We start from the raw sequence: 25831 nt of genomic DNA on the forward strand, positions 1-25831 counted from the left end.
TCTCTCCATTTGAGCCTTCCAGGTCTCTCTTGCAGAATACATTTTTCAGCTGAGCTCTCAGCGCAAGAGTTTTATAATGGGCACCAGGACTGATAGTTAACCACAGCAGCAAAACCCATGCACTTTCTAGATGGTGAAAGATGGCAGCTCTTTTCTCTTTCATATCATCTTTCTGGACAAATGTTCATCAGCGTATTTCTTGACATTTTATTGACTTTCAGAAAATGGTTAAGTGAAGAGGGGATGTCAGTGTTAGTCACCTTTTGACCCTAACCAGGGTAACTTCACACACCAAAAATACCTAGTCTTACTTCTCCAAAAAAAAAAAAAGTAATATTTGAAAGTTTAGTCAAATAAAGTAAATCAGAACTAGCTTTTATGCTGTTTAATCTTTATATTGTGATTTCAAAGAAATTACATGTTTTAAGTGTCTCTGTCACAGAAATTAAAGTATCAGTTGGTAAGTAGGATATCTGGAATTGATTCTTAAGTTGTGTAAAGACAAATGTGCTTTTCCGCAACACCTGTTCAGAATGTCTCATGTGTCCACAAATGCAAGTTTAATGTCAATTAAATCATATAATACTTTTCATTTTAATGACTGCAAAGAAGTTTTCTAAATATGAAGCTAGCTCAATTATCAAAAAAAGTATAACCATTTTTCAGTTTAACCTGATAATTAAGTTTAATCAACCAGTGAAAGCCCTAGTCAGTTTTGGGAGTGCGTGTTTTGGAACATGACCTATAGCACGTGAAACTTAACTGACAATAAAATTGAAATTTTGGGGACTTCCCTGGCAGTCCAGTGGTTAAGACTCCATGCTTCCAGTGCAGGGGGCATGGGTTAGATCCCTGGTCAGGGAACTAAGATCCCAAATGCTGCGTGGCCAGAAATTTTTTAAATAAATAAATAAAGCTTAAAAAAATTGAAATTTCATTTGATGCTCTTAATAGAGTCTACACTGTATATTCCATGATGTGTCTGTGAATTGAAAAAACGAATACCAAAATTCCTCCCCAGCATTTCTATGAGTAATTCCTCCCCAGCATTGCTACTGAGTAATCTACTTATGCAACATATACATAACTTTTTAATGTAGGACGTCATTTAGACATGTATCTGGTTCAAGGACATTATATCATTGTATATTCTATGTATTCCCTGAAAATCAGGTGAAGGTAAAGTGCACAGGCATACACTCAATATAAGAAAACACTTATAGGGCTTTCCTGGTGGCGCAGTGGTTGAGAATCTGCCTGCTAATGCAGGGGACATGGGTTCGAGCCCTGGTCTGGGAGGATTCCACATGCCGCAGAGCAACTAGGCCCATGAGCCACAACTACTGAGCCTGCGCGTCTGGAGCCTGTGCTCCGCAACAAGAGAGGCCGCGATAGTGAGAGGCCCGTGCACCACGATGAAGGGTGGCCCCCGCTTGCCACAACTAGAGAAAGCCCTCGCACAGAAATGAAGACCCAACACAGCAAAAATAAATAAATTAATTAAAAAAGAAAAAAAGAAAGAAAACACTTATAAAACACCTCTTCAGGGGCTTCCCTGGTGGCGCAGTGGTTGAGAGTCTGCCTGCCGATGCAGGGGACATGGGTTCGTGCCCTGGTCTGGGAAGATCCCACATGCCACAGAGCGGCTGGGCCCGTGAGCCATGGCCGCTGAGCCTGCGTGTCTGGAGCCTGTGCTCCGCAACGGGAGAGGCCACAACTGTGAGAGGCCTGCATACCGCAAAAAAACAAAAAAACACCTCTTCACACAAATGTACTTCCTGGCGTGGAACCAGATGTCTTGACTATTTTCATTCTGAGTAGTCTCCCTTTGATTTAGGACCAAGACAAGATGTTTAACAAAAATAGTTTAGGGGCTTGACTCAGCTGGGAGTCCAAAGGAAGAGGAAAAAAATACACTCCCATAACAGAAGTGTCACTTTGTTCCCATGTGAGGCCAGTTAATATCTCCCTGGTAATGTGAGAGAACCTCAGCTGTTGGTGGGGACCAGAGCAAGGCAATGGTGGTATGACTTGACCTGCCCCTGAGTAAGTGCCTCCCTTTGGTGGCCCCCCTCCCCCTACCCCCTGGCCTTGCCCAACCCTGTATCTTTGGCCACTGCATCCAAGTCATGCATTTTATTTTCATTGTAAGAAGTGAATTTCTTTTTTGGTATGAGATAATCTAATAACTGTATGCAATAAGGAGAATAACATGGAGAGATTATGAAATTGCAGGAAGGAAGATTTATGAATTGACTTCGTCGTGTGACACAAGATGGGAAAAGGAAAGTTTTAGACTAGTTAACTGAGAAGAAGCCAAGCTATTTCCAAAATATTCTACAGTCTTTAATTTTTCTACTCAAAGTCAGTTATTGATAATGTAATAGTTTTAACCTTGAAGCTTTCTCTAGGTAACCAATGTAAGGGAAGGAGAATTTGAATTTATTTTGCTTCATTGAATCATCAAACTTCACTAATCTTTTTGTATTTTCTAGCCAACAAATCAAAGTAATGTCAAAAGCTAAGCTAGTTTTCTGTATGTTGATGACTAATTTGAATGTAGTCAAAAACAAAACAAAACAAAACAAACCATGACTGAGTCTGTACACCCATCACTTTTTAATGGATTGTGTTAGTAGTGAGATGAACTGCTAATATAACTCAGAGAGACCCAGCTGCCTGAGGATTTCTTCGTTGATTTCAAATGAATTGAAACTTTGATCCATTACAGCATTCAGGAGAAGCCATTATTATACATGCTCTGTAGCTACATTTTGCAAATGTTAATTTCTCAGTTATATTAAAATCAATTTTCTTAAATAGCAAAAGGCACCAGAGTGAAAGAGAAACCACTAAGACAATTTTTTGTTCTTTGGCATTTTGCTGTATTATGAGTCTATTAATTTTCCCAACCAGCAGGAAGAGAATTAGAAAAATTCAAATATTATCACAAACAGGATATTAGAAGTCAACCCTTCAGTAAATTTTTAACTCTCAGTAACACATTGCTGAGATCTTTAATCTTACTTGAGCTATATATTTTTAAGCTCTTTTAGCTCTTTATAGTTTTTATACACTGACCAGTTAGTCTTCCGGGTAGGAACTAAAGAAATTATCTTTCTCAAATTAATTCTTCTCTTTGATGTGTAATGGAATATTCTTCAAGAAAATCATTCATCTAAAAAGTATTTCAGTTAATGTTGCATCATTCTTCAGGTGTTATCAGAAATTACTTTAATCTTGAAACAGTTTGAGAACGTGAGAAGTAATTTATATGGAAGTAGCCTATAGAATTCAGTGCTATTCATATGAGAGGAAATTGACTCCAGTTTGGAGCAAAACATGAAAAAGAATGTGGAGTTTGGTGTTATTTAGAGGCAGTGCAATATTTGGTTGTGAGCCAGGAAAAGTCAAGATGAAATCTATCCCAAACCTATCCACTCATCACAGATTAGTTTACTGATATTAATTTAGGTACTGTGTTATATTGTCAGTGTCTCAAAAAAAATAAACCTGTAATTTCTTATCATTTCTGGGCAACTTATTTTGGAGTAAAGGAGGTGGCTAACTTCATATTAGTGTTTAATATCTTTAGCTTGGTCAATTCAAACATCTTTCCTGTAATAGATATTCTTACATATTTGCTCTTTTTTCCTGAAATAAATTTATCAGCTTTCCACATTTATTTTGTATTTCAGCTTATTTCAACACTACAAGCTATATGAGTTTCTGTTCTTTTCTGCCAGGGAAGAAATTGTGATAGGAACTGAGGTAAGTAGTTTATCTAGATGGAACCAATTAAGCTGAATCACTTAATGCATGCTGATCAGCATCTGGATCTTTAACAGCTTAAAGCAACTTCTTGTCAAGATTACTCAAGTGTTAATATAACCAACTAGTAGTTTGCAAAAAGAATAATTACATAGAGTGAGCTTTGGATTAAGAAAGTAAGCTGTCTTTTGGCATTAAAAGCATTGTTAATCATGTATACTTTATGTACTTACGGATTATTTGACAAAGCTCAGTTGGATAGAGTATGTACGTCTTCATACAAATAAAATCAGGAAAAGTGAGATAAATTAATTCTGTTAAATCTCTTCTAATTTCACATTTATTTTCAGTATACTCATTGTTTAAGGCCTAATTCAAATCCCACTTCCTCAATGAAGCAGACCTTCCTTAATTGCATCACATCTCAAAGGAAGGGCTTAGATAAACTCTTTAATCATGGTCTATTATTTTATTCCAATAGATCTCTTTCTGCTGAATACTGGCTACTCTTAGCACACCAATAAGCATGTAAATCTGTACCATGTTATATGGTTTTCTAATTGTTTCCTGTGGATTGATATAGTTAACATAATCCAACTGTAATTTCCTTGAAGGCAAGGATCATGTGCTATTTTTCTACACAGCATATAGTATAATGCAAGACATAGTAACCCCTCTTAATACAACATAAGTGATTCAGTGACAGTGCATATAATAGCAGTTCTACAAGAAATGGCCTACTTAAAGATACTTTTGAACAGCCTTACATATAATCACATATATGTATTTACTAGAAATGAATCCTGGGTAAGGAGGCTAAAGATGCCATCAGAAGTGCTCCTTAGATTCTCAACAGCTTGAGGAGGCTGTATTGCCTAGAAATATAGGAGATGGGAATGGCCATGGTCAGACATAAAGTGAATAAGGGATGGGACTTCCATGGTGGCGCAGTGGTTAAGAATCTGCCTGCCAGTGCAGGGGACACAGGTTCAAGCCCTGATCTGGGAAGATCCCTCATGCTGCAGAGCAACTAAGCCCATGCGCCACAACTACTGAGCCTGCACTCTAGAGCCCGCAAGCCACAACTACTGAAGCAGTGGGCCACAACTACTGAAATCCACATGCCTAGAGCCCATGCTCCACAACAAGAGAAGCCACCACAATGAGAAGCCCGCACACCGCAATGAAGAGTAGCCCCCGCTCGCCGCAATGGGAGAAAGCCCGTGTGCAGCAACAAAGACCCAACACAGCCAAAAATAAATAAATAAAAAATAAAATAAATTTATTAAAAAATAAATAAAGTGAATAAGGGGATATTTACATTATCTTTATAATTTCCCTGATATTAAGAACCACATGGAATGTGCCAAATGTTCTGTCTTCCCTAGTATTGTTATTCTGCAGTTTATAAATTGCTTACTTCATTAAACACCTCAGTCACTGTGTGTCAGTCGCCACTTGGGTACTTGTTCTAATGCTGGCCTTTTAAATGAGCTGAAGGAAAACAAGGAACCCTTTTTGCTTTTGACTTTCCTTAAAATTTCTTCTTTGCAGTCTGCTCATACTGTAGCTTAAATTAGGTGTCACATGACAAAGTTTCACTGACAACGTTTCCATGTCAGAATTACATCATACAGTGTGACAGCATTGCAGTAATTATCTGTTAGGAATACAATCCTATTTCATCTATTCAGCAAAACTTAGGGAAAATGATAGTGGCTTCAATAGCAGCATATGCAGACATTTAGAATCATCAAGGAAAAAGTTTCATAAAGAACTCCCTTATCCCTTTGTTAATTACACAATTGTGCCTTTCTTCTCCATTGTAAGGTTATATTTAGGTGACATTTATGCTTATGGAAAGATAAAATGGAGAAAGCAGACAAGGATTGGCTCATTTATTTTCTATTGTCTTTTGTATTTTCCCCAAGCTGACCAGAGCTATAAAAAAAAAAGTCCTTAAGGAAGGAATATTGGGTCTTAAAGAATTAGACCGTTCATAGAATTTTGAAGGATTAACCAAAGCAAGTGTTACACTACAATATTTTATGGCATTTTAGAAGTGTCTGATAACCTTTGGTGCAAATACCGTTTTTTAAATTAACAACCTTTCATTGAGGAAGCGGAGGCCTGCCCCACTAATGTAATTATTCATACTGACCTCAGGGCTCTGGAACCAAACAAGGGCCATACTACAGCCATATAAATGTTCCAAATTTAAATCTCAGGCAAGCATTCAAGGTAGATAACACTGACGAAATTTAGCTTCTTTCTTAGTTGTGGATAGATGATTATAAGAAAACATGTAAATTGCCTCTAAGAATAATGGCTAAATTTTAATTCTGATTACTAATAGAGAATAAATAAATCATATTCATACTTTTCTTGGGTTTTAGTTTATAGAAAATTGAATTTGTATTTTTGAATTTAACAATTGTTTCTAGCAATTTCTACTCACCTTTTTCAAGATATTTCATGTTATACCTTAGAGGCATATTTTCGGTAAGTCATTATTCTTGACCTGAGATTTTTCGTAATCTAGAAATCTAATAGGTATAGTTCTATATGCAGAATGTGTTGTAGTTCATTCAGTGGTTTGCATATAATAGTGTTGTTCACAATATACATTGAAAAAGGCAGTAAACAACTAGAATGAGCTAGAATAATGACCAAATGGAGCAGAAAATGAAGGCAGCAGATACTTGTAGTTCTAGCCATCTCAGTGGATGAAGTACTGTGTGACACTTATTTTATTTATAGAGATGAGGATTCCCTTTTAAGCACCCAAGCCAGGAGCTCTCCAAATCTATTGTTTTGACAATGCAATTAGACCACAGATCCAGAGACTTAAGAACTGTAAGGGAACCAGAATCTCCTTAAGGAATATATTTTTTCTTTGGCCTTAAGGACCCACCCAGAAACCTGGAAACTGCTATGTCCTTTGCTTTTGTTACCTGAAAACCAGAAGAAACAGTGAATACTTGCACACAAAGAACGCTATTAGATATTAACAATGATGATGGTCAAAAAACTCATAGCAGATACCCTAAGTCGTGGTTCTAACCAGGTATCTACTGCCAGGCATCTACTAAAATGAGATGATGCAGCTATAACAATTATATATTCATTATTCCACATATGTTATCCAGTTCCTATTGTGCTCTAGGCCTATGCTAAGTTCTCGGGGTACACAGTGATGAGCAATGATTCTTGTCCTCAAGGAGTTTATTGTCGAATGAGAGGAGAGAGATGATTACATAAGTAATTACAAAATAGGGTGGTTTCCAGTAACAAGTGAAATCTAAGAGGAAATCTAAAGATTGTGAATGAGTTAGCCAGAAGTGCATTTTATATTTTTGGTGCAAGTGAAAGGAATTCCACTCAAAATAATTAATTAAAAAGTGGGGGGGGATATTATTAGATCACTAATTGGTAAATGCAGGGGATGAAAGCTGGACTAAAGCCAACTGGATCTAAGTAGTTAACAGTGTTATTGAGTGTGTATGTAAATACATGTGGGTGTGTGTATGCATGCACGTGGTTCAGTCTCTCATCTCTCCTAGACTTTTTTCATTTCTTTTTTCTGAAGGGCCTTGTTCCCTTATACTGCAGACAGGCTTCCAGCTGGTGGTAGACATGAAAGAGGCAGCTCCTGTTTAGCAACTCCAAAAGAAAGAGACATTCTTCCTCCCAGTATTATTGTCTGTGCTTGTGTCATGCATCCACTCTCAATTAATCACCATGACCAGAGGAGTAATGTTATTAGAAGACCCAAGTTGACTGTATTGAATGGGTGACAGAAGATGCATAGGTCCCCCAAAGCAGCAGGAAGAACTTTTGCAAAAGGGAATAGTGATTTTATCAAAAGAGTGAACTAAGCACACATGTACAACTCCTCTTCCATCTAAAATCCCATAAAAGACCAAAATTTTCAAAATTCATAATGCTGTAGATAAGAGCTTTTATGACATCTAAAATTATAGATTACTGATTAGATGAAACTACAGCCCCATATGTACTGAGAAGATGCTACAGAGTTAATGCTGCATTTATTTAGGCATCCTCGATACAGAAATGGGAGAAAGCTTTAGAGGGAAAATAATGAAAGCAAGCAGAGCAACTGCACCATTTAGTCCGTTTACCTTCTGCTGTTTATATAGAGCACTGGGACTCCATGACATTTGCTCCAAAGCTAAAGAAACTATTGTGGACATTGATGCCAAAGAGAAGGGCAGTTCTAGAGTGACCACTGATGTTCAGAAGGGACAGTGAATACACCCTGAATATAAGCTACTGGCACACCTACCTACCATCATTCTTTACCCCTCCCCTACAGTCTCTAGAGGCAAGCTATGGCAAACAAACATCCACAGACAAATGAACCAGGATCATCTACTGTAAAGATAAATCAACAAGCAGTTGAGGAAAATAAAATCATAAGAGAGGGATTCCCTGGTGGCACAGTGGTTGAAAATCCACCTGCCAATGCAGGGGACACGGGTTTGCTCCCTGGTCTGGGAAGATCCCACATGCCACAGAGCAACTAAGCCCATGCGCCACAACTACTGAGCCTGTGCTCTAGAGCTTGCGTGCCACAACTACTGAGCCCATGTTCTGCAACTACTGAGCCCATGTTCTGCAACTACTGAAGCCGCATGCCTAGAGCCTTTGCTCCACAACAAGAGAAGCCACCACAATGAGAAGCCTGTGCACTGCAACGAAGAGTAGCCCCTGCTCACCGCAGCTAGAGGAAAGCCCATGAGCAGCAATGAAGAGCCAACACAGCCAAAAATAAATAAAATAAATAAATTTATTAAAAAATAAATAATTTTTAGGGGGATTGGAACCAAGATGGCAGAGTAGAAGGACATGCTCTCACTCCCTCTTGCGAGAGCACCAGGATCACAACTAGCTGCTGGACAATCATCAACAGGAGGACACTGGAACTCACCAAAAAAATACCCCACGTCCAAGGACAAAGGAGAAGCCACAGTGAGACGGTAGAAGGGGTGCAATCACAGGAAAATCAAGTCCCATAACTGCTGGGTGGGTGACTCACAGACTGGGGAACACTTATACCACAGAAGGTCACCCACTGGAGTGAAGCTTCTGAGCCCCACATCAGGCTTCCCAACCTGGGGGTCCAGCAATGGGAGGAGGAATTCCTAGAGAATCAGATTTTGAAGGCTACTGGGATTTGATTACAGGACTTCAGCAGAACTGGAGGAAACAGAGACTCCACTCTTGGAGGGCACACACAAAGTGATGTGCACATTGGGACCCAGGGGAAGGAGCAGTGACCCCAGGGGAGACTGAAGCAGGCCTACCTGCTAGTGTTGGAGGGTCTCCTGCGGAGGCGGGGTGGCTGCGGAGGCGGAGGCTGTGGCTCACCATGGGGACAGGGACACTGGCAGTGGAAGTTCTGGGAAGTACTCCTTGGCGTGAGCCCTCCCAGAGTCCGCCATTAGCCCCACCAAAGAGCCCAGGTAGGCTCCAGTGTTGGGTTGCCTCAGACCAAACAACCAACAGGGAGGGAACCCAACCACCCATCAGCAGTCAAGCAGATTAAAGTTTTACTGAGCTCCACCCACCAGAGCAACAGTCATCTCTACACACCACCAGTCGCTCCCATCAGGAAACTTGCATAAGCCTCTTACATAACCTCATCCACCAGAGGTCAGACAGCAGAAGCAAGAAGAACTACAGTCCTGCAGTTTGTGGAACAAAAACCACATTCAAAGAAAGACAGACAAGATGAAAAGGCAGAGGGCTATGTACCAGATGAAGGAACAAGATAAAACCCCAGATAAACAGCCAAATGAAGTGGAGATAGGCAACCTTCCAGAAAACGCATTCAGAATAGTAATAGTGAAGATGATCCAGAACCTTGGGAAAAGAATGGAGGCAAAGATCGAGAACATGCAAGAAATGTTTAACAAAGACCTAGAAGAATTAAAGAACAAACAAACAGAGATGAACAATACAATAACTGAAATGAAAACTACACTAGAAGGAATCAATAGCAGAATAACTGAGGCAGAAGAACGGATAAGTGACCTGGAAGACAGAATGGTGGAATTCACTGCTGTGGAACAGAATAAAGAAAACAGAATGAAAAGAAATAAAGACAGCCTAAGAGACCTCTGGGACAACATTAAATGCAACAACATTCACATTATAGGGGTCCCAGAAGGAGAAGAGAGAGAGAAAGGACCTGAGAAAATATTTGAAGAGATTATAGTTGAAAACTTCCCTGACATGGGAAAGGAAAAAGCCACCCAACTCCAGGAAGTGCAGAGAGTCCCATACAGGATAAACCCAAGGAGAAACATGCCAAGACACATAGTAATCAATTTGGCAAAAATTAAAGACAAAAATTATTAAAAGCAGCAAGGGAAAAATGACAAATAACATACAAGGGAACTCCCATAAGGTTAACAGCTGATTTCTCAGCAGGAACTCTACAAGCCAGAAGGGAGTGGCATGATATACTTAAAGTGATGAAAGGGAAGAACCAAGATTACTCTACCCAGCAAGGACCTCATTCAGATTCAATGGAGATATCAAAAGCTTTACCGACAAGCAAAAGCTAACAGAATTCAGCACCACCAAACCAGCTCTACAACAAATGCTAAAGGAACTTCTCTAAGTGGGAAACACAAGGGAAGAAAAGGACCTAGAAAAACAAACCCAAAACAATTAAGAAAATGGTAATAGGAACATACATATCAATAATTACCTTAAACGTGAATGGATTAAATGCTCCAACCAAAAGACACAGACTTGCTGAATGGATACAAAAACAAGACCCATATATATGCTGTCTACAAGAGACCCACTTCAGACCTAGGGACACATTCAGACTGAAAGTGAGGGGATTGAAAAAGATATTCCATGCAAATGGAAATCAAATGAAAGCTGGAGTAGCAATACTCATATCAGATAAAATAGACTTTAAAATAAAGAATGTTACAAGAGACAAGGAAGGACACTACATAATGATCAAGGGATCAATCCAAGAAGAAGGTATAACAATTATAAATATATATGCACCCAACGAAGGAGCACCTCAATACATAAGGCAAGTGCTAACAGCTATAAAAAGGGAAATCGACAGTAACACAATAATAGTGGGCGACATTAACACCTAACTTACACCAATGGACAGATCATCCAAAATGAAAACAAATAAGGAAACAGAAGCTTTAAATGACACAATACACCAGATAGATTTAATTGATATTTATAGGACATTCCACCAAAAACAGGCGATTACACTTTCTTCTCAAGTGCGCACAGAACATTCTCCAGGATAGATCACATCTTGGGTCACAAGCCAAGCCTCAGTAAATTTAAGAAAATTGAAATCATATCAAGCATCTTTTCTGACCACAACGCTATGAGATTAGAAATGAATTACAGGGAAAAAATGTAAAAAACACAAACACATGGAGGCTAAACAATACATTACTAAATAACCAAGAGATCACTGAAGAAATGAACGAGGAAATCAAAAACTACCTAGAGACAAATGACAAAACACAATGATCCAAAATCTATGGGATGCAGCAAAAGCAGTTCTAAGAGGAAAGTTTATAGCTATACAAGCCTACCTCAAGAGACAAGAAAAATCTCAAATAAGGAATCTAACCTTACACCTAAAGGAACTAGAGAAAGAAGAACAAACAAAACCCAAAGTTAACAGAAAGAAAGAAATCATAATGATCAGAGTAGAAATAAATGAAATAGAAGCTAAGAAAACAATAGCAAAGATCAGTAAAACTAAAAGCTGGTTCTTTGAGAAGATAAACAAAATTGATAAACCATTAACCAGACTCATCAAGAAAAAGAGGGAGAGGACTCAAATCAATAAAATTAGAAATGAAAAAGGAGAAGTTACAACAGACACCACAGAAATACAAAGCATCCTAAGAGACTACTAGAAGCAACTGTATGCCAATAAAATGGACAACCTGGAAGAAATGGACAAATTCTTAGAAAGGTATAACCTCCCAAGACTGAACCAGGAAGAAATAGAAAATATGAACTGACCCATCACAAGCAATGAAATTGAAACTGTGATTAAAAATCTTCCAACAGAAGAGTGGCCTCCGCTTGCCACAACTAGAGAAAGCCCTAGCACAGAAACGAAGACCCAACACAGCAAAAATAAAAAAAAAAAAAAAAAAAATCTTCCAACAAACAAAAGTCCAGGACTAGATGGCTTCACAGGTGAATTCTATCAAACATTTAGAGAAGAGCTAACACCCCTCCTTCTCAAACTCTTGCAAAAAATTCCGGAGGAAGGAACACTCCCAAACTCATTCTATGAGGCCACCATCACCCTGATACCAAAACCAGACAAAGATACTACAAAAAAAGAAAATTACAGACCAATATCAGTGATGAATATAGATGCAAAAATCCTCAACAAAATACTAGCAAACAGAGTCCAACAACACATTAAAAGGATCATACACCATGACCAAGTGGGATTTATCCCAGGGATGCAAGGATTCTTAATATATGCAAATCAATCAATGTGATATACCATATTAACAATTGAAGAATAAAAACCATATGATCATCTCAATAGATGCAGAAAAAGCTTTTGACAAAATTCAAAACCCATGTATGATAAAAACTCTCCAGAAAGTGGGCATAGAGGGAAACTACCTCAACATAATAAAGGCCATATATGACAAACCCACAGCAAACATCATTCTCAATGGTGAAAAATTGAAAGCATTTCCTCTAAGATTGGGAACAAGACAAGGATGTCCACTCTCACCACTATTATTCAACATAGTTTTGGAAGTCCTAGCCACAGCAATCAGAGAAGAAAAAAGAAATAAAAGGAGCACAAATTGGAAAAGAAGTTAAACTGTCACTGTTTTCAGAGGACATGATACTATACATAGAGAATCCTAAAGGTGCCACCAGAAAACTACTAGAGCTCATCAATGAATTTGGTAAAGTAGCAGGATACAAAATTAATGCACGGAAATCTCTTGCATTCCTATACACTAATGTTGAAAAATGTGAAAGAGAAATTAAGGAAACACTCCCATTTACCACTGCAACATAAAGAATAAAATACCTAGGAATAAACCTACCTAGGGTGACAAAAGACCTGTATGCAGAAAACTATAAGACACTGATGAATGAAATTAAAGATGATACCAACAGATGGAGAGATATACCATGTTCTTGGACTGGAAGAATCAATATTGTGAAAATGACTATACTACCCAAAGCAATCTACAGATTCAATGCAATCCCTATCAAATTACCAATGGCCTTTTTTATGGAACTAGAACAAAAAATCTTAAAATTTGTATGGAGACACAAAAGAGCCAGAATAGCCAAAGCAGTCTTGAGGGAAAAACAAGGAGCTGGAGGAATCAGACTCCCTGACTTCAGACTATACTATAAAACTACAGTAATCAAGACAATATGGTACTGGCACAAAAACAGAAACATAGATCAATGGAACAAAATAGAAAGCCTAGAATTAAACCCACGCACCTATGGTCAACTAATCTATGAAAAAGGAGGCAAGGATATACAATGGAGAAAAGACAGTCTGTTCAATAAGTGGTGCTGGGAAAACTGGACAGCTACATGTAAAAGAATGAAATTACAACACTCCCTAACACCATACACAAAAATAAAATGGATGAGAGAGCTAAATGCAAGACCGGACACTATAAAACTCTTAGAGGGAAACATAGGAAGAACACTTTTTGACATAAATCACAGCAAGGTCTTTTTTGATCCACCTCCTAGAGTAATGGAAATAAAAACAAAAATAAACAAATGGGACCTAATGAAACTTCAAAGCTTTTGCACAGAAAAGGAAACCATAAAGAAGACGAAAAGACAACCCTCAGAATGGGAGAAAATATTTGCAAATGGATCAACGGACAAAGGATTAATCTCCAAAATATATAAACAGCTCATGCAGCTCAATATTAAAAAGACAAACAACCCAATCCAGAAATTGGCAGAACACCTAAATAGACATTTCTCCAAAGAAGACATACAGGTGGCCAGAAAGGAATGAAAAGCTGCTCAACATCACTAATTTTTAGAGAAATGCAAATGAACACTACAATGAGGTATCACCTCACACCAGTCAGAATGGGCATCATCAGAAAATCTACAAACAAGAAATGCTGGAGAGGGTGTGGAGAAAAGGGAACCCTCTTGCACTGTTGGTGGGAATGTAAATTGATACAGCCACTATGGAGAACAGTATGGAGGTTCCTTAAAAAACTAAAAATAGAATTACCATATGATCCAGCAATCCCACTACTGGGCATATACCCAGAGAAAACCATAATTCAAAAAAACACATGCACCCCAATGTTCATTGCAGCACTATTTACAATAGCCAAGTCATGGAAGCAATCTAAATGCCCATCGACAGACGAATGGATAAAGAAGAGGTGGTACATATATACAATGGATTATTACTCAGCCATAAAAGGGAATGTAATTGGGTCATTTGTAGAGACATGGATGGATCTAGAGACTGTCATACAGAGTGAAGTAAGTCAGAGAGAGAAAAACAAATATTGTATATTAACGCACATATGTGGAACCTAGAAAAATGGTACAGATGAACTGGTTTGCAGGGCAGAAATTGAGACACAGATGTAGAGAACAAATGTATGGACACCAAGGAGGGAAAGCGGCAGGGTGGTGGGGGTGGTGGTGTGATGAATTGGGCGATTGGGATTAACATGTATACACTGATATGTATAAAATTAATGACTAATAAGAACCTGCTGTATAAAAAAAATAAATATTATTCAAGTCATCCAATGAAAAATAAATAAATAAATAAATAAATAAATAAAATTTAAAACTTTGAAAAACAATCATAAGGAAGGTGTGTGGCTTCCCTGGTAGTGCAGTGGTTGAGAGTCCGCCTGCCGATGCAGGGGACATGGGTTCGTGCCCCGGTCCGGGAAGATCCCCCATGCCATGGAGCGGCTGGCCCCGTGAGCCATGGCCGCTCAGCCTGCGCATCCGGAGCCTGTGCTCTGCAACGGGAGAGGCCACAACAGTGAGAGGCCCGTGTACCGCAAAAAAAAATAATAATAATAAAAAGAAAGGTATGAAACTCTATGAACAGATCAAACAATGGCTAAGGAACAGAGTTGACAGAGCAAATGGTAGAAGACCTAAACTCTGATTAATTTTCTCAGAAAAGTTTGAAAGTTTGTTTTCTTGATAAATGAACTGATAGAGATCTTGTTTATTAAAAATAAGATTTGAAAACTTTTACTAAAATATCAATTTTATGTTGATAAGCTTGAAAATCTAGGAAAAACTATTCAGGGAAGTGTAAATTTTACTTGAGAAACTATAAATTTACTTGAGAGAGTGTAGAAAACCTTAATAAAAAGATAACCATATAAGATATTGAAAAATCTACATGTAAAAATGGCATCAGATGTGGAAGGTTTTACAGGCTATTTCTACCAAAATTTCGAAGAGTAGATAATTCCCTTTTATATAAATTATTATAAAGCGTAGAGATGGAAAGCTTTCAACTCCTCCTCTGAAGTTAGTATAATCCTGAGAAAGTTTTAAATGTACTCTGTGAATTGATAATGAATTATAAGCAAAAATGGAAAAGAATAATACAAAGTCATAGGCAACCTCAGTTATGAAAATAGATGCAGTAATCTTAAATAAGATATTAGGAAGTGAAATATAGCAAAGGATCAGATGTTCAAATAGTGTTTATTCCAGATATGGAAGGATGATTTAACACTGGGATATCTATTAATATAATTCAGTACATTATCAGATTAGGGGAAGAAAAAACCAAGTGATTATCTCAATAAATATGGTCAAGCATTTGATAAACATCCATTTCTCATTTTAGAAAGACTCTAGTTAGTCAGTAATATAGAATTACACTCTTAACTCATAGAATATACCAAAAATTAAGATCTCACTAAAATATCTTAATGAAAACATTAAAATACCCAAAGGAACAAGACAAGCCTGATTACTTTTACCCAACATGGGATTTTTAGTTCCTAGCTAATGTGATAAAACAAAAAAGAAGTCAAAAGTAGAAGAAAAAGAAAGGTATTGAAAAACAAGATACAAAGCTGCCATTGTTTGCAGGTGGTATGATAAGAAACCAACATGAAGAAAATATTGCCCTGTATTTTAGTAATAACCTGGTAGAAAAGGATTACATTGGTAATAATGAAAATCATAAAATGTCTTGGAATGAATCTAACAAAATGTGCAAGAATAATGCAAAGAAAATTAAGCAGTTTTAGTAAAAATAAAAAATTTTAAATCATGAATAAATGGAGAGCAAATTTGTTCCCAGTTGAGGAGACTCGATTTTATGAAGATGTCATGTTACTCTAATCTGTAAACTCAGTATAATCACAATCAACATGCCATGATTTTTGTAGCATTTTACCAAGTAATTCTTTAAAACAATTTTTTTTATTGCAGAACATTTCAATCATATACAAAGTAGAAGGAATAATATTAACTCTCATATATCCATTACCTAGCTTCAACAGTTATGAACTTATGTCCATAATTGTTAAGTATTTTAATGTATGACTCTAAAATGTATTGAATTAAAGTAACTCTATAAGATCATCAAATACACAGTTAGTGTTCAAAAGCCCCTGATTATAACTGGTTTGTGTCTGTGTTTTGGTTTATTTATATATTTGTTTGTTTGTTTGTATGTTTTAGTAGCATCCAAGTAAGATACCTACATTGCAATTAGATTGTTATTTTTAAGTTATAGGTTCATTATTTGTATTTTTTTCTATTTCCTTGCACTTTATTTGTTGAAGACTCCAGATCTTCTATGCTATAGAATTTCCCACAGTCTTGTTTGCTAATTGCATTTCTGTGGTATCCTTAAGATGTCCCTTTATCTTCCATATTTCCAGTACATGGGTAGTTAATGTTGGAAGACTGACTAGATTTCAGTTCAAATGTTTAGCAAGAATGATTTGTAGGTGGTTTTGTACAATTTTATTAGGAGGTAATGTCTCGTTTTCTCTCTTTTTCTCTCTTTATATTTTGTCATTCTTTTTTCATTCATGAGCTGGATATTTCTATAAGCAGAAACTTACACTGTTCAATTACTTGATTAAAGTGAGATACGTGTTATATAGAAAAGACAGGATAAGTTCTTGATTTTCCTCCTTTCTCTAAGTTTTCAGAATAATAAGTTGGGTTTTTAGTATCCTCCAAAAGTGATCGTGGTAGACTGAATAATTTTCCTTCTAAGAGGAGAAGGGAGGAAGGAGAGTCAGAGTCAGTTAAAAGGAGAGAAATTTGAAGATGGAGGAAGAGGCAAGGAGCCAAGGAATTCAGGTGCCCTCTAAGAGCTGGATAAGGCAAGGAAACAGATTCTCTACAGATTCTTTGGTAGAGACTCTAGAATGAATGCAGCCCTGTCAACACATTAAGTTGAGGACTTCTGACTCCCAGAACTATAAAATAAATTTGTACTGATTTAAGCCACTGTTTGTGGTAATTTGCTATAGCAGGAATAGGAAACTAAAATAGATTTTATTGTGTTTTGTTGTGTTTTGATCCATTTTAATTACTATTCTTAATGCTCAATTTGACTCATTTTGACCAGTGATCCCATTGGTTTATTTGCCAATTCCTGTCAGAATATCACCCTGCTTTAATTACCATACCGTTATAGAATTTCTTGATATCTGCTATGGCAATGCCTTCTTACTGATCTCCTTCTTCAATGCTTGGCTGATTATATAGCTCATACTAAAATGCTGTAAAAGAAATGAAGAATATCTTTGATGGGCTTATTAGTAGACTGGAAACAGCTGAGGAAAGAATCTCTGAGCTAGAGAATATTATCAAAAGAATACTCAAACCAAAAACCAAAGAGAACAAACACTGAAAAAGAAAAACACAAAACAGACTATCCAAGGTCTGTGGGACAACTACAAGAGGTATAACTTACATACAGTGGGAAAACCAGAGTAGAAGGAGAGAAAGGAACAGAGGAAATATTTGAAATAATAGTGAATGAAAAATTTCCCAAATTAATTTTCTTATATCCTGGGAGCCCAGAGAACACCAAAGATGATAAATGCCAAAAAAAATTACAACTATGCATATCATTTTTAAATTATATAAAATCAAAGATAAAGAAATATCCTGAAAGAAGTTAGGAGGGTAAAACTAACTCAACCCAAAGAGGAAACAATATAAGAATTATTTCCAACTTCTTCTGTAAAACCATACAAGCAAGAAATGTGTGGAGTGAAATGAGTGTTGAGAGAAAAAAAACTACCAACCTAGAATTCCGTACCCTGTGAAATTATCCTTCAAAGGTGAAAGAGAAATAAAAACTTTCTCAAACAAACAAAACTTGAGGGAATTTATTGCCAGTAGACCTCCCTTGCAAGAAATGTTAAAAGAAGTTATTTAGAGGGAGGTAAAATAATACAGGTCAGAAACTTGGGTCTGCATAAAGTAAGGAAGTGCATCAAAGAGGGAATAAGTGAAGGTAAAATAAAAACTTTTGTTTTTCTTATTATTGATTTATCTAACAGAGAAGTTGGTTTAAATAATAATAATAATGTATTTGATTATATATATATATATATATATATATGCTTATCTACAAGTGACATAAATTTCATCACTGATACAAGGGACAACAGGGAGAAAATAGGTTTATTTTGTTATTATAAGGTCCTCACACTACCCATGAAGCAGTATAGTGCTATCTGAAATTGGACTTGGATTAGATATAAATGGATATTGCTCTAGAGAAGGCACTGAAAGAGTAACTATATATGTGATATGGTAAGAAATGGAAAGAAAAATTACAACCAGAAAGGCAGAGAAAGAGTGGAAGACAAAAATAGGAACAAAGAACAAAGGCAACAAATGGAAAACATACATACATACATACATACATGGTACATATTAATCCAACTATATCAATAATCACTTTTAATGTCAGTGGTCTAAATGCATCAATAAAAGATATTGTCTTAAAAACCAAATGATCATCTCAATAGATGCAGAAAAACCTTTTGACAAAATTCAGCACCTATTTATGATAAAAAACTGTCCAGAAAGTAGGCATAGAGAGAACCTACCTCAACATAATAAAGGCCATATACGACAAACCCACAGCAAACATCATTCTCAATGGTGAAAAATTGAAAGCATTTCCTCTAGGATCAGGAAAAAGACAAGGATGTCCACTCTCGCCACTATTATTCAACATAGTTTTGGAAGTCCTAGCCACAGCAATCAGAGAAGAAAAAAGAAATAAAAGGAGCACAAATTGGAAAAGAAGAAGTAAAACTGTCACTGTTTTCAGATGACATGATACTATACATAGAGAATCCTAATGATGCCACCAGAAAACTACTAGAGCTCATCAATGAATTCAGTAAAGTTGCAGGATACAAAATTAATACACAGAAATCTGTTGTATTTCTATACATTAACAACGAAATAGCAGAAAGAGAAATTAAAGAAACAATCCCATTTACCTTCACATCAAAAAGAATAAAATACCTAGGAATAAACCTGTGTAAGGAGACAAAAGACCTGTACTCTGAAAACTATAAGACGCTGATGAAAGAAATCGAAGATAACACAAACAGACGGAAAGGTATACCATGTTCTTGGATTGGAAGAATCAATATTGTCAAGATGACTATACTACCCAAGGCAATCTACAGATTCAGTCCAATCCCTATCAAGTTACCTATGGCATTTTTCACAGAACTAGAACAAAAAATACTAAAATTTATATAGAAACACAAACGATCACAAGTAGCCAAAGCAATCCTGATAAAGAAAAATGGAGGTGGAGGAATCAGACTCCCTGACTTCAGACTATACTACAAAGCTACAGAAATCAAAACACTATGGTACTGGCACAAAGACAGAAATATAGATCAATGGAACAGGATAGAAAGTGCAGAAATAAACTCATGTACCTATGGTCAATTAGTCTATGACAAAGGAGGCAAGATTATACAATGGAGAAAAGACAGTCTCTTCAATAAATGGTGCTGGGAAAACTGGACAGCTACATGTAAAGACGGAAATTAGAACATTCTTTAACACCATACACAAAAATAAACTCAAAATGGATTAAATATCAAAATGTTAGACCAGATACAATAAAACTCTTAGAGGAAAACATAGGCAGAACATCTTTGACATAAATCACAGCAATATCTTTTTCAGTCCATCTCCTAGAGTAATGGAAATGAAAAGAAAAATAAACAAATGGGACCTAATTAAGCTCAAAAGCTTTTGCACAGCAAAGGAAACCATAAACAAAACGAAAAGACAACCTGCAGAATGGGGGAAAATATTTGCAAACAGCACAACTGACAAGGAATTAGTCTCCAAAATTTACAAACAGCTCATGTGGCTCAATATCAGAAAAACCAACAATGCAATCAAAAAATGGGCAGAAGACCTAAAAAGACATTTCTCCAAAGAAGACTTACAGATGGCCAAGAGGCAAATGAAAAGATGCTCAACATTGCTATTATTAGAGAAATGCAAATCTAAACTACAGTGAGATATCATCCCACACCAGTCAGAATGGTCATCATCAAAAATCTACAAACAGTAAGTGCTGGATAGGTTGTGGAAAAAAGGGAATCCGCATACACTGTTGTTGGGAATGTAAATTGGTATAGCCACCAAGGAGAACAGTATGGAGGTTCCTTAAGAAACTAAAAAATAGAGCTACCATATGATCCAGCAATCCCACTCCTGGGCATATATCCAGAGAAAAACATGGTTCAAAAGGATAGATGCACCTCAGTGTTCATTGCAGCCCTATTTACTATAGCCAAGACAGGGAAGCATCCTACGTGTACATTGACAGGTGAATGGATAAAGATGTGGTACACATATACAATGGCCTATTACTCAGCCATTAAAACGAATGAAATAATGCCATTTGCAGCAACATGGATGGACCTGGAGATTATCATACTAGGAGAAGTAAGTCAGAAAGAGAAAGACAAATAACATATGATACCACTTACATGTGGTATCTAAAATATGACACAAATGAACTTATCTACAGAACAGAAACACACAGACATAAAGAATAGACTTGTGGTTGCCAAGGTGGAATGGGATGTGGGAGGGAAGGATTGGGAGTTTGGGATTAGCAGATCCAAACTATTGGGTTGGCCAAAAAGTTCACTCAGGTTTTTCTGTAAAAGGTTACGGAAGAACCCAAACGAACTTTTTGGCCAACCCAATATTATAGAGAAAATGGATAAATGACAGGGTCCTACTGTATATCACAGGGAACTATATTCAATATCCTGTGATAAGCCATAATGGAAAAGGATATGAAAAGAATGTATATATTTATAACTAAATCACTTCACTGTACAGTAGAAATTAGCACATTGTAAATCATCTGTACTTCAGTTAAATGAATTAAAAAATTTTTATGTGGTTTAAAATGCAGAGAGAATTAAAATAAACAATGATAATACCTTATAAATTGAAAGGAAGGTAAGGTAAATGGGTTAATGTATTTTGTTTCTGTCATTTTATTGAGAAAAGTAAAAGTACTGATTTATAAACATTTAACAAGTTAAGGATGTATATTGTAATCTCTAGGGCAAGCATTGCATAAATAATAAATGCTAAGCTAGTAGAGGAGGAAAATGGAATAATAAAATCCATTGGTTTAAAGTGCTAAATTTAAAATTTCTCATGTAAAAACATGAGAAAAATATGGAGGAAAATTTTTTTAATTTTGAGATTAAATTTAGTCGTATGATTGGCTGCCTAAATTTTTCTAACGGCTTAATAAAGATACTATGAAGAAAAATGTTTTTAAAAAGGAACTTGGAGGGACTTCTCTGGTGGTCCAGTGGTTAACAATCTGCTTCCCAATTCAGGGGACTCAGGTTCGATCCCTGGTTGGGGAATTAAGGTCCCACATGCTGTGGGGAAACTGAGCCCACACGCCACAACTAGAGAGAAACCCACGCGCCACAATGAAGAGCCCGTGCATTGCAATGAAAGATCCCACATGCCGCAGCTAAGACCCAACACAGCCAAATAAATAAATATTTTTTTAAAAATAAAAAGGATCTTGGGAGACACCCCTGGTGGTGCAGTGGTTAAGAATCCGCCTGCCAATGCTGGGGACATGGGTTCAAGCCCTGGTCTGGGAAGATCCCACATGCTGCAGAGCAACTAAGCCCATGGACCACGACTACTGAGCCTGTACTCTAGAGCCCATGAGCCACAACTACTGAGCCTGTGTGCCACAACTACTGAAGCCTGTGAGCCTAGAGCCCATGCTCCGCAACAAGGGAAGGACCTGCAATGAGAAGCCGATGCACCACAGCGAAGAGTAGCCCATACTCTCCGCAACTAGAGAAAGCCCACACACAGCAACGAAGACCCAATGCAGCTGTAAATAAATAAATACATTTATTTAAAAAAAACAGAACTTGGAGAAAATTTTTGCAAACTACTGTATAAAGGTCAAAATTATTTTATGTTCAAATAGTTCTTAGAGAATAAGTAAGAGACCAACAAGACAACAGAAACATGACAAAGAATTTGAACAGACCATAAATATTACAGATGAACAGATATAAAGATAATTAACCTTACTATTTATCAAGGAGCTACAGAAAAGAAAAGCTACTTTTCAACTATAATATTGGCTCATAACAACAAGATTGATTAACTGCCGGTATTAATGAAGGTGCAAGAAAACACAACTCTATGGCGAGAGGTTGATGAGAAGTTAAATTTATAAAGCCATTCTGGAGAGCAGATTAGCAAAATCAAATGGGAATATCCTTTGTCTCCCCAAGTCTACTTATATGAATCATCTGTTTGTACATACTCATATTATATAAAGCTTTTTATTCATGGATATTCATTAAAGCATGGTTTATAGCAGCTAATAATTTCAGAAGGTGAATAAGAAGGGGAATGGTTAAATAAAATGAAGTATAATCACACTATAGAAAACTATCCAGTCTTTAGAAAGAATCCAACAGATCCTGATGTATGGTTATCTTAAGATCTCAAACATATGTTTAGTGAAAAAACTATAGAAGTAGAAAAATATGAATAGTGTTTCCATTTATTTTTAAATACAGATAAACATGAAAATATATAGACATGCATATGCATTTAAAGGATAGGAAAGGGCTTCCCTCGTGGAGCAGTGGTTGAGAATCTGCCTGCCAATGCAGGGGACATGGGTTTGAGCCCTGGTCTGGGAAGATCCCACATGCTGCGGAGCAACTAGGCCCGTGAGCCACAACTACTGAGCCTGCGCGTCTGGAGCTGTGCTCTGCAACAAGAGAGGCCGCTATAGTAAGAGGCCCGTGCACCGCGATGAAGAGTCGCCCCCACTCGCCGCAACTAGAGAAAGCTGTCGCACAGAAACGAAGACCCAACACAGCCTAAAATACATAAATAAATAAATAATTATAAAAAGAAAGAGTAAAGCTAAAGAAGCATTTCCTTCTAAAAAAAAGAAAGAATCCGCCTGCCAATGTAGGGGACACGGGTTCGAGCTCTGGTCTGGGAAGATCCCACACGCCGCAGAGCAACTAAGCTCGTGTGCCACAACTACTGAGCCTGCACTGTAGAGCCCGCGAGCCACAAGTACTGAACCCGCATGCTACAACTACTGAAGCCTGCGTGTCTAGACCCTGTGCTCCACAACAAGAGAAGCCACCACAATGAGAAGCCCACACACTGCACCGAAGAGTAGCCCCTGCTAACCACAACTAGAGAAAGCCCGTGTGCAGCAACAAAAGACCCAATGCAGCCAAAAATAAATAAATTAAATAAATAAATTTTTTTTAAAAAAGTAAATGATAGTAAAGACTCAAAGGGCTAGAAGGATTTGAACAATCTTTAACATGACATACCTTTGGGCAAGTGAGTGAAAAAGGGAGTTGGTTAGGATATGAAGATGGACATTTTATTCTGTATATTTCAGACTTATGTTAATCTTCTACAATTTGGATGTCTTCATCCATGTTGTATTACTTGTACAATAATAAAATTGTTCCCTAGTTCATTCCTGAGAAGTAGTGAGGCACATATTGTAAATTAAATGCAGGCATATAAACATGCTTCCATACTAATATATTGACAGATAGAGAGTTATCATCTGGGTGTTTACAAAATTAAAGACTGAATAGAAAAAAAGTAGGTGAACTCTAGATCCATAAAATTACTTTACGAATGTGTTGCTGCCATATTTTAATTTTAAGTATAAACTTGGTTTAGCTGAAAAGTCATTTATAGATTAAAAATCTGGTATTGTGCTATAACATCCCAAAATTTCCCTAAGAAAATAAAATTGATATCATGAATTATGTATAAACAGCACATTTAAAAAATATTTATTCAGTTTAATTTCACCGAAGTGACAACACATCAAATCTTGGATCATTTGTACTTTCAAAGGTTATATTATATATATACGTATTTAAACAGACACACACACACATATACATATTTGTGTTTGAATATAAAAAACTTCATAAGATTAAGTCTGCTCTAATAGTTTTCCTAATTTACAAATGTAATAGATGTAATTTTATCTCTAACTGTTTAGGCCAAAATACTTAATGTTTCAGACTTTTACCTTATAACATGGACATTTTCACACAATCCCCCTTTGCACAACTCCAGGGGGCACCTTTCACATTGTGGTCTGTGTGATTAATGGAGTTGTGCATTACACAGCTGGCACAGCCGCTGGTGGAGTCCCTGTTTTCACAAGTGGTACTGTAGCAGAATCTGATTATTATAAATATGGCATACTTAGATATTTAAAGAGAATGATAAATATACCTAAGTGGTTACCTTGCCTAGAGTCATATTTTGGCAGCCTTTCATAACCCAAAATAATACCACTTAACATCAGCAAATATAGAAAATTCAAACGTCTCTAAAAATCAGTGCATGTCAATTGTATATAATTTTATGTTCTGAGCACTTATTCCTAAAGCAAAAACAAAATAAAGAAAACACTTTTTCTTCATTATTTCAAACCCCACACAGATTATGGGTGTTAATGACACTGTACTTTAAAAATGTTAGCTTTTGGGGGGGAAAGATAACCAGATAGAAGTATAAATTTTATTTTCTTTCTTTAAACTATAAAGTTATGGTGTCCTGAATAAACAATATGAGGCTTATGTAAACACTCACCCTTTGAAGGAAAAAAAAAGCAAAAACAACATTTGTGTGTCTGTTCATATTTTGGAACGGAGTAAGTCAACTGAAGCATAGCTATAAAGATATCTTTTTTCTCTTTAGTTTACCCTTGAGATGTACCTATCAAAACAATCTAAACTTATCCAGATGATGTTTTTAATCTTGAAAAAGGCCTTTTTTGTTGTTGTTGGATGATCCTATTAGCAAACTGCTAGAAGGGAAAATCATATAGGACGTAATTTGTAGTTTGACCTGCTCACATTGGGTGTTGCTAAAGAAAATCAATCAGAAATTGTTGTGTTAAAATAACTATCTGCTCTGCCTGGCATGTGTGCCTGACTTTAGAATCTATCATTTAAAGCAAATGGTTGTTGCTTGAGTATACAATTTATCAGACTTCTAGTCCTCTTTCTCCAAAGCACAGAAAAATAATTATCCCTCCCTAAATATAAATCTTTTAAGAGAAATTCAGGGAATCTGTCTCTAGTAAAATAATTGGTAAATGGCAGGGGCATAATTTAAAGATGGTTTCCATCACAGATCACATGGCACCTAAACTCTTAAACCTATCACTCAAGTCTTTCCATCTGTTGGCCCACTAACATTAATCTCAGTTCCTCTGTGACCAGTTCTCTGATTGAGCTAGGTTGGTCTTTTCATACAGGTTTTCTACTTACTTTTGCCTTGAAGTAAGCTTTTCCTGCTGCCTAAAATGCTCTTCAACATTTTTTCTGCCAACCCAAATCTATTATTCCCTCATAGCTGTTTGAGGGACACGTCTTTAAAGAATGAAGAAAAAAGA

General features: G+C 36.7%; 1 protein-coding gene across 4 annotated transcripts in view; it reads left to right on the forward strand.

Moving 5' to 3' along the window:
* Positions 1 to 25831, forward strand: part of CABCOCO1 (ciliary associated calcium binding coiled-coil 1) — a 127569-nt gene that overhangs the window by 33789 nt on the left and 67949 nt on the right. For 3 of the 4 annotated variants that reach the window (XM_081234706.1, XM_081234705.1, XM_081234707.1), the window contains exon 5: positions 3699 to 3771. In XM_081234706.1, coding sequence (XP_081090832.1) covers positions 3699 to 3771 — 73 coding nt within the window. Of the gene's footprint in view, positions 1 to 3698; positions 3772 to 7360; positions 7690 to 25831 lie in introns of those variants that run through there. The other variant, XM_081234708.1, reaches the window with a different exon arrangement.

This window comes from Mesoplodon bidens (genome assembly GCF_964165515.1).
Source record: "Mesoplodon bidens genome assembly, chromosome: 1".
In the NCBI taxonomy this organism is placed as follows: Eukaryota; Metazoa; Chordata; class Mammalia; order Artiodactyla; family Ziphiidae; genus Mesoplodon; species Mesoplodon bidens.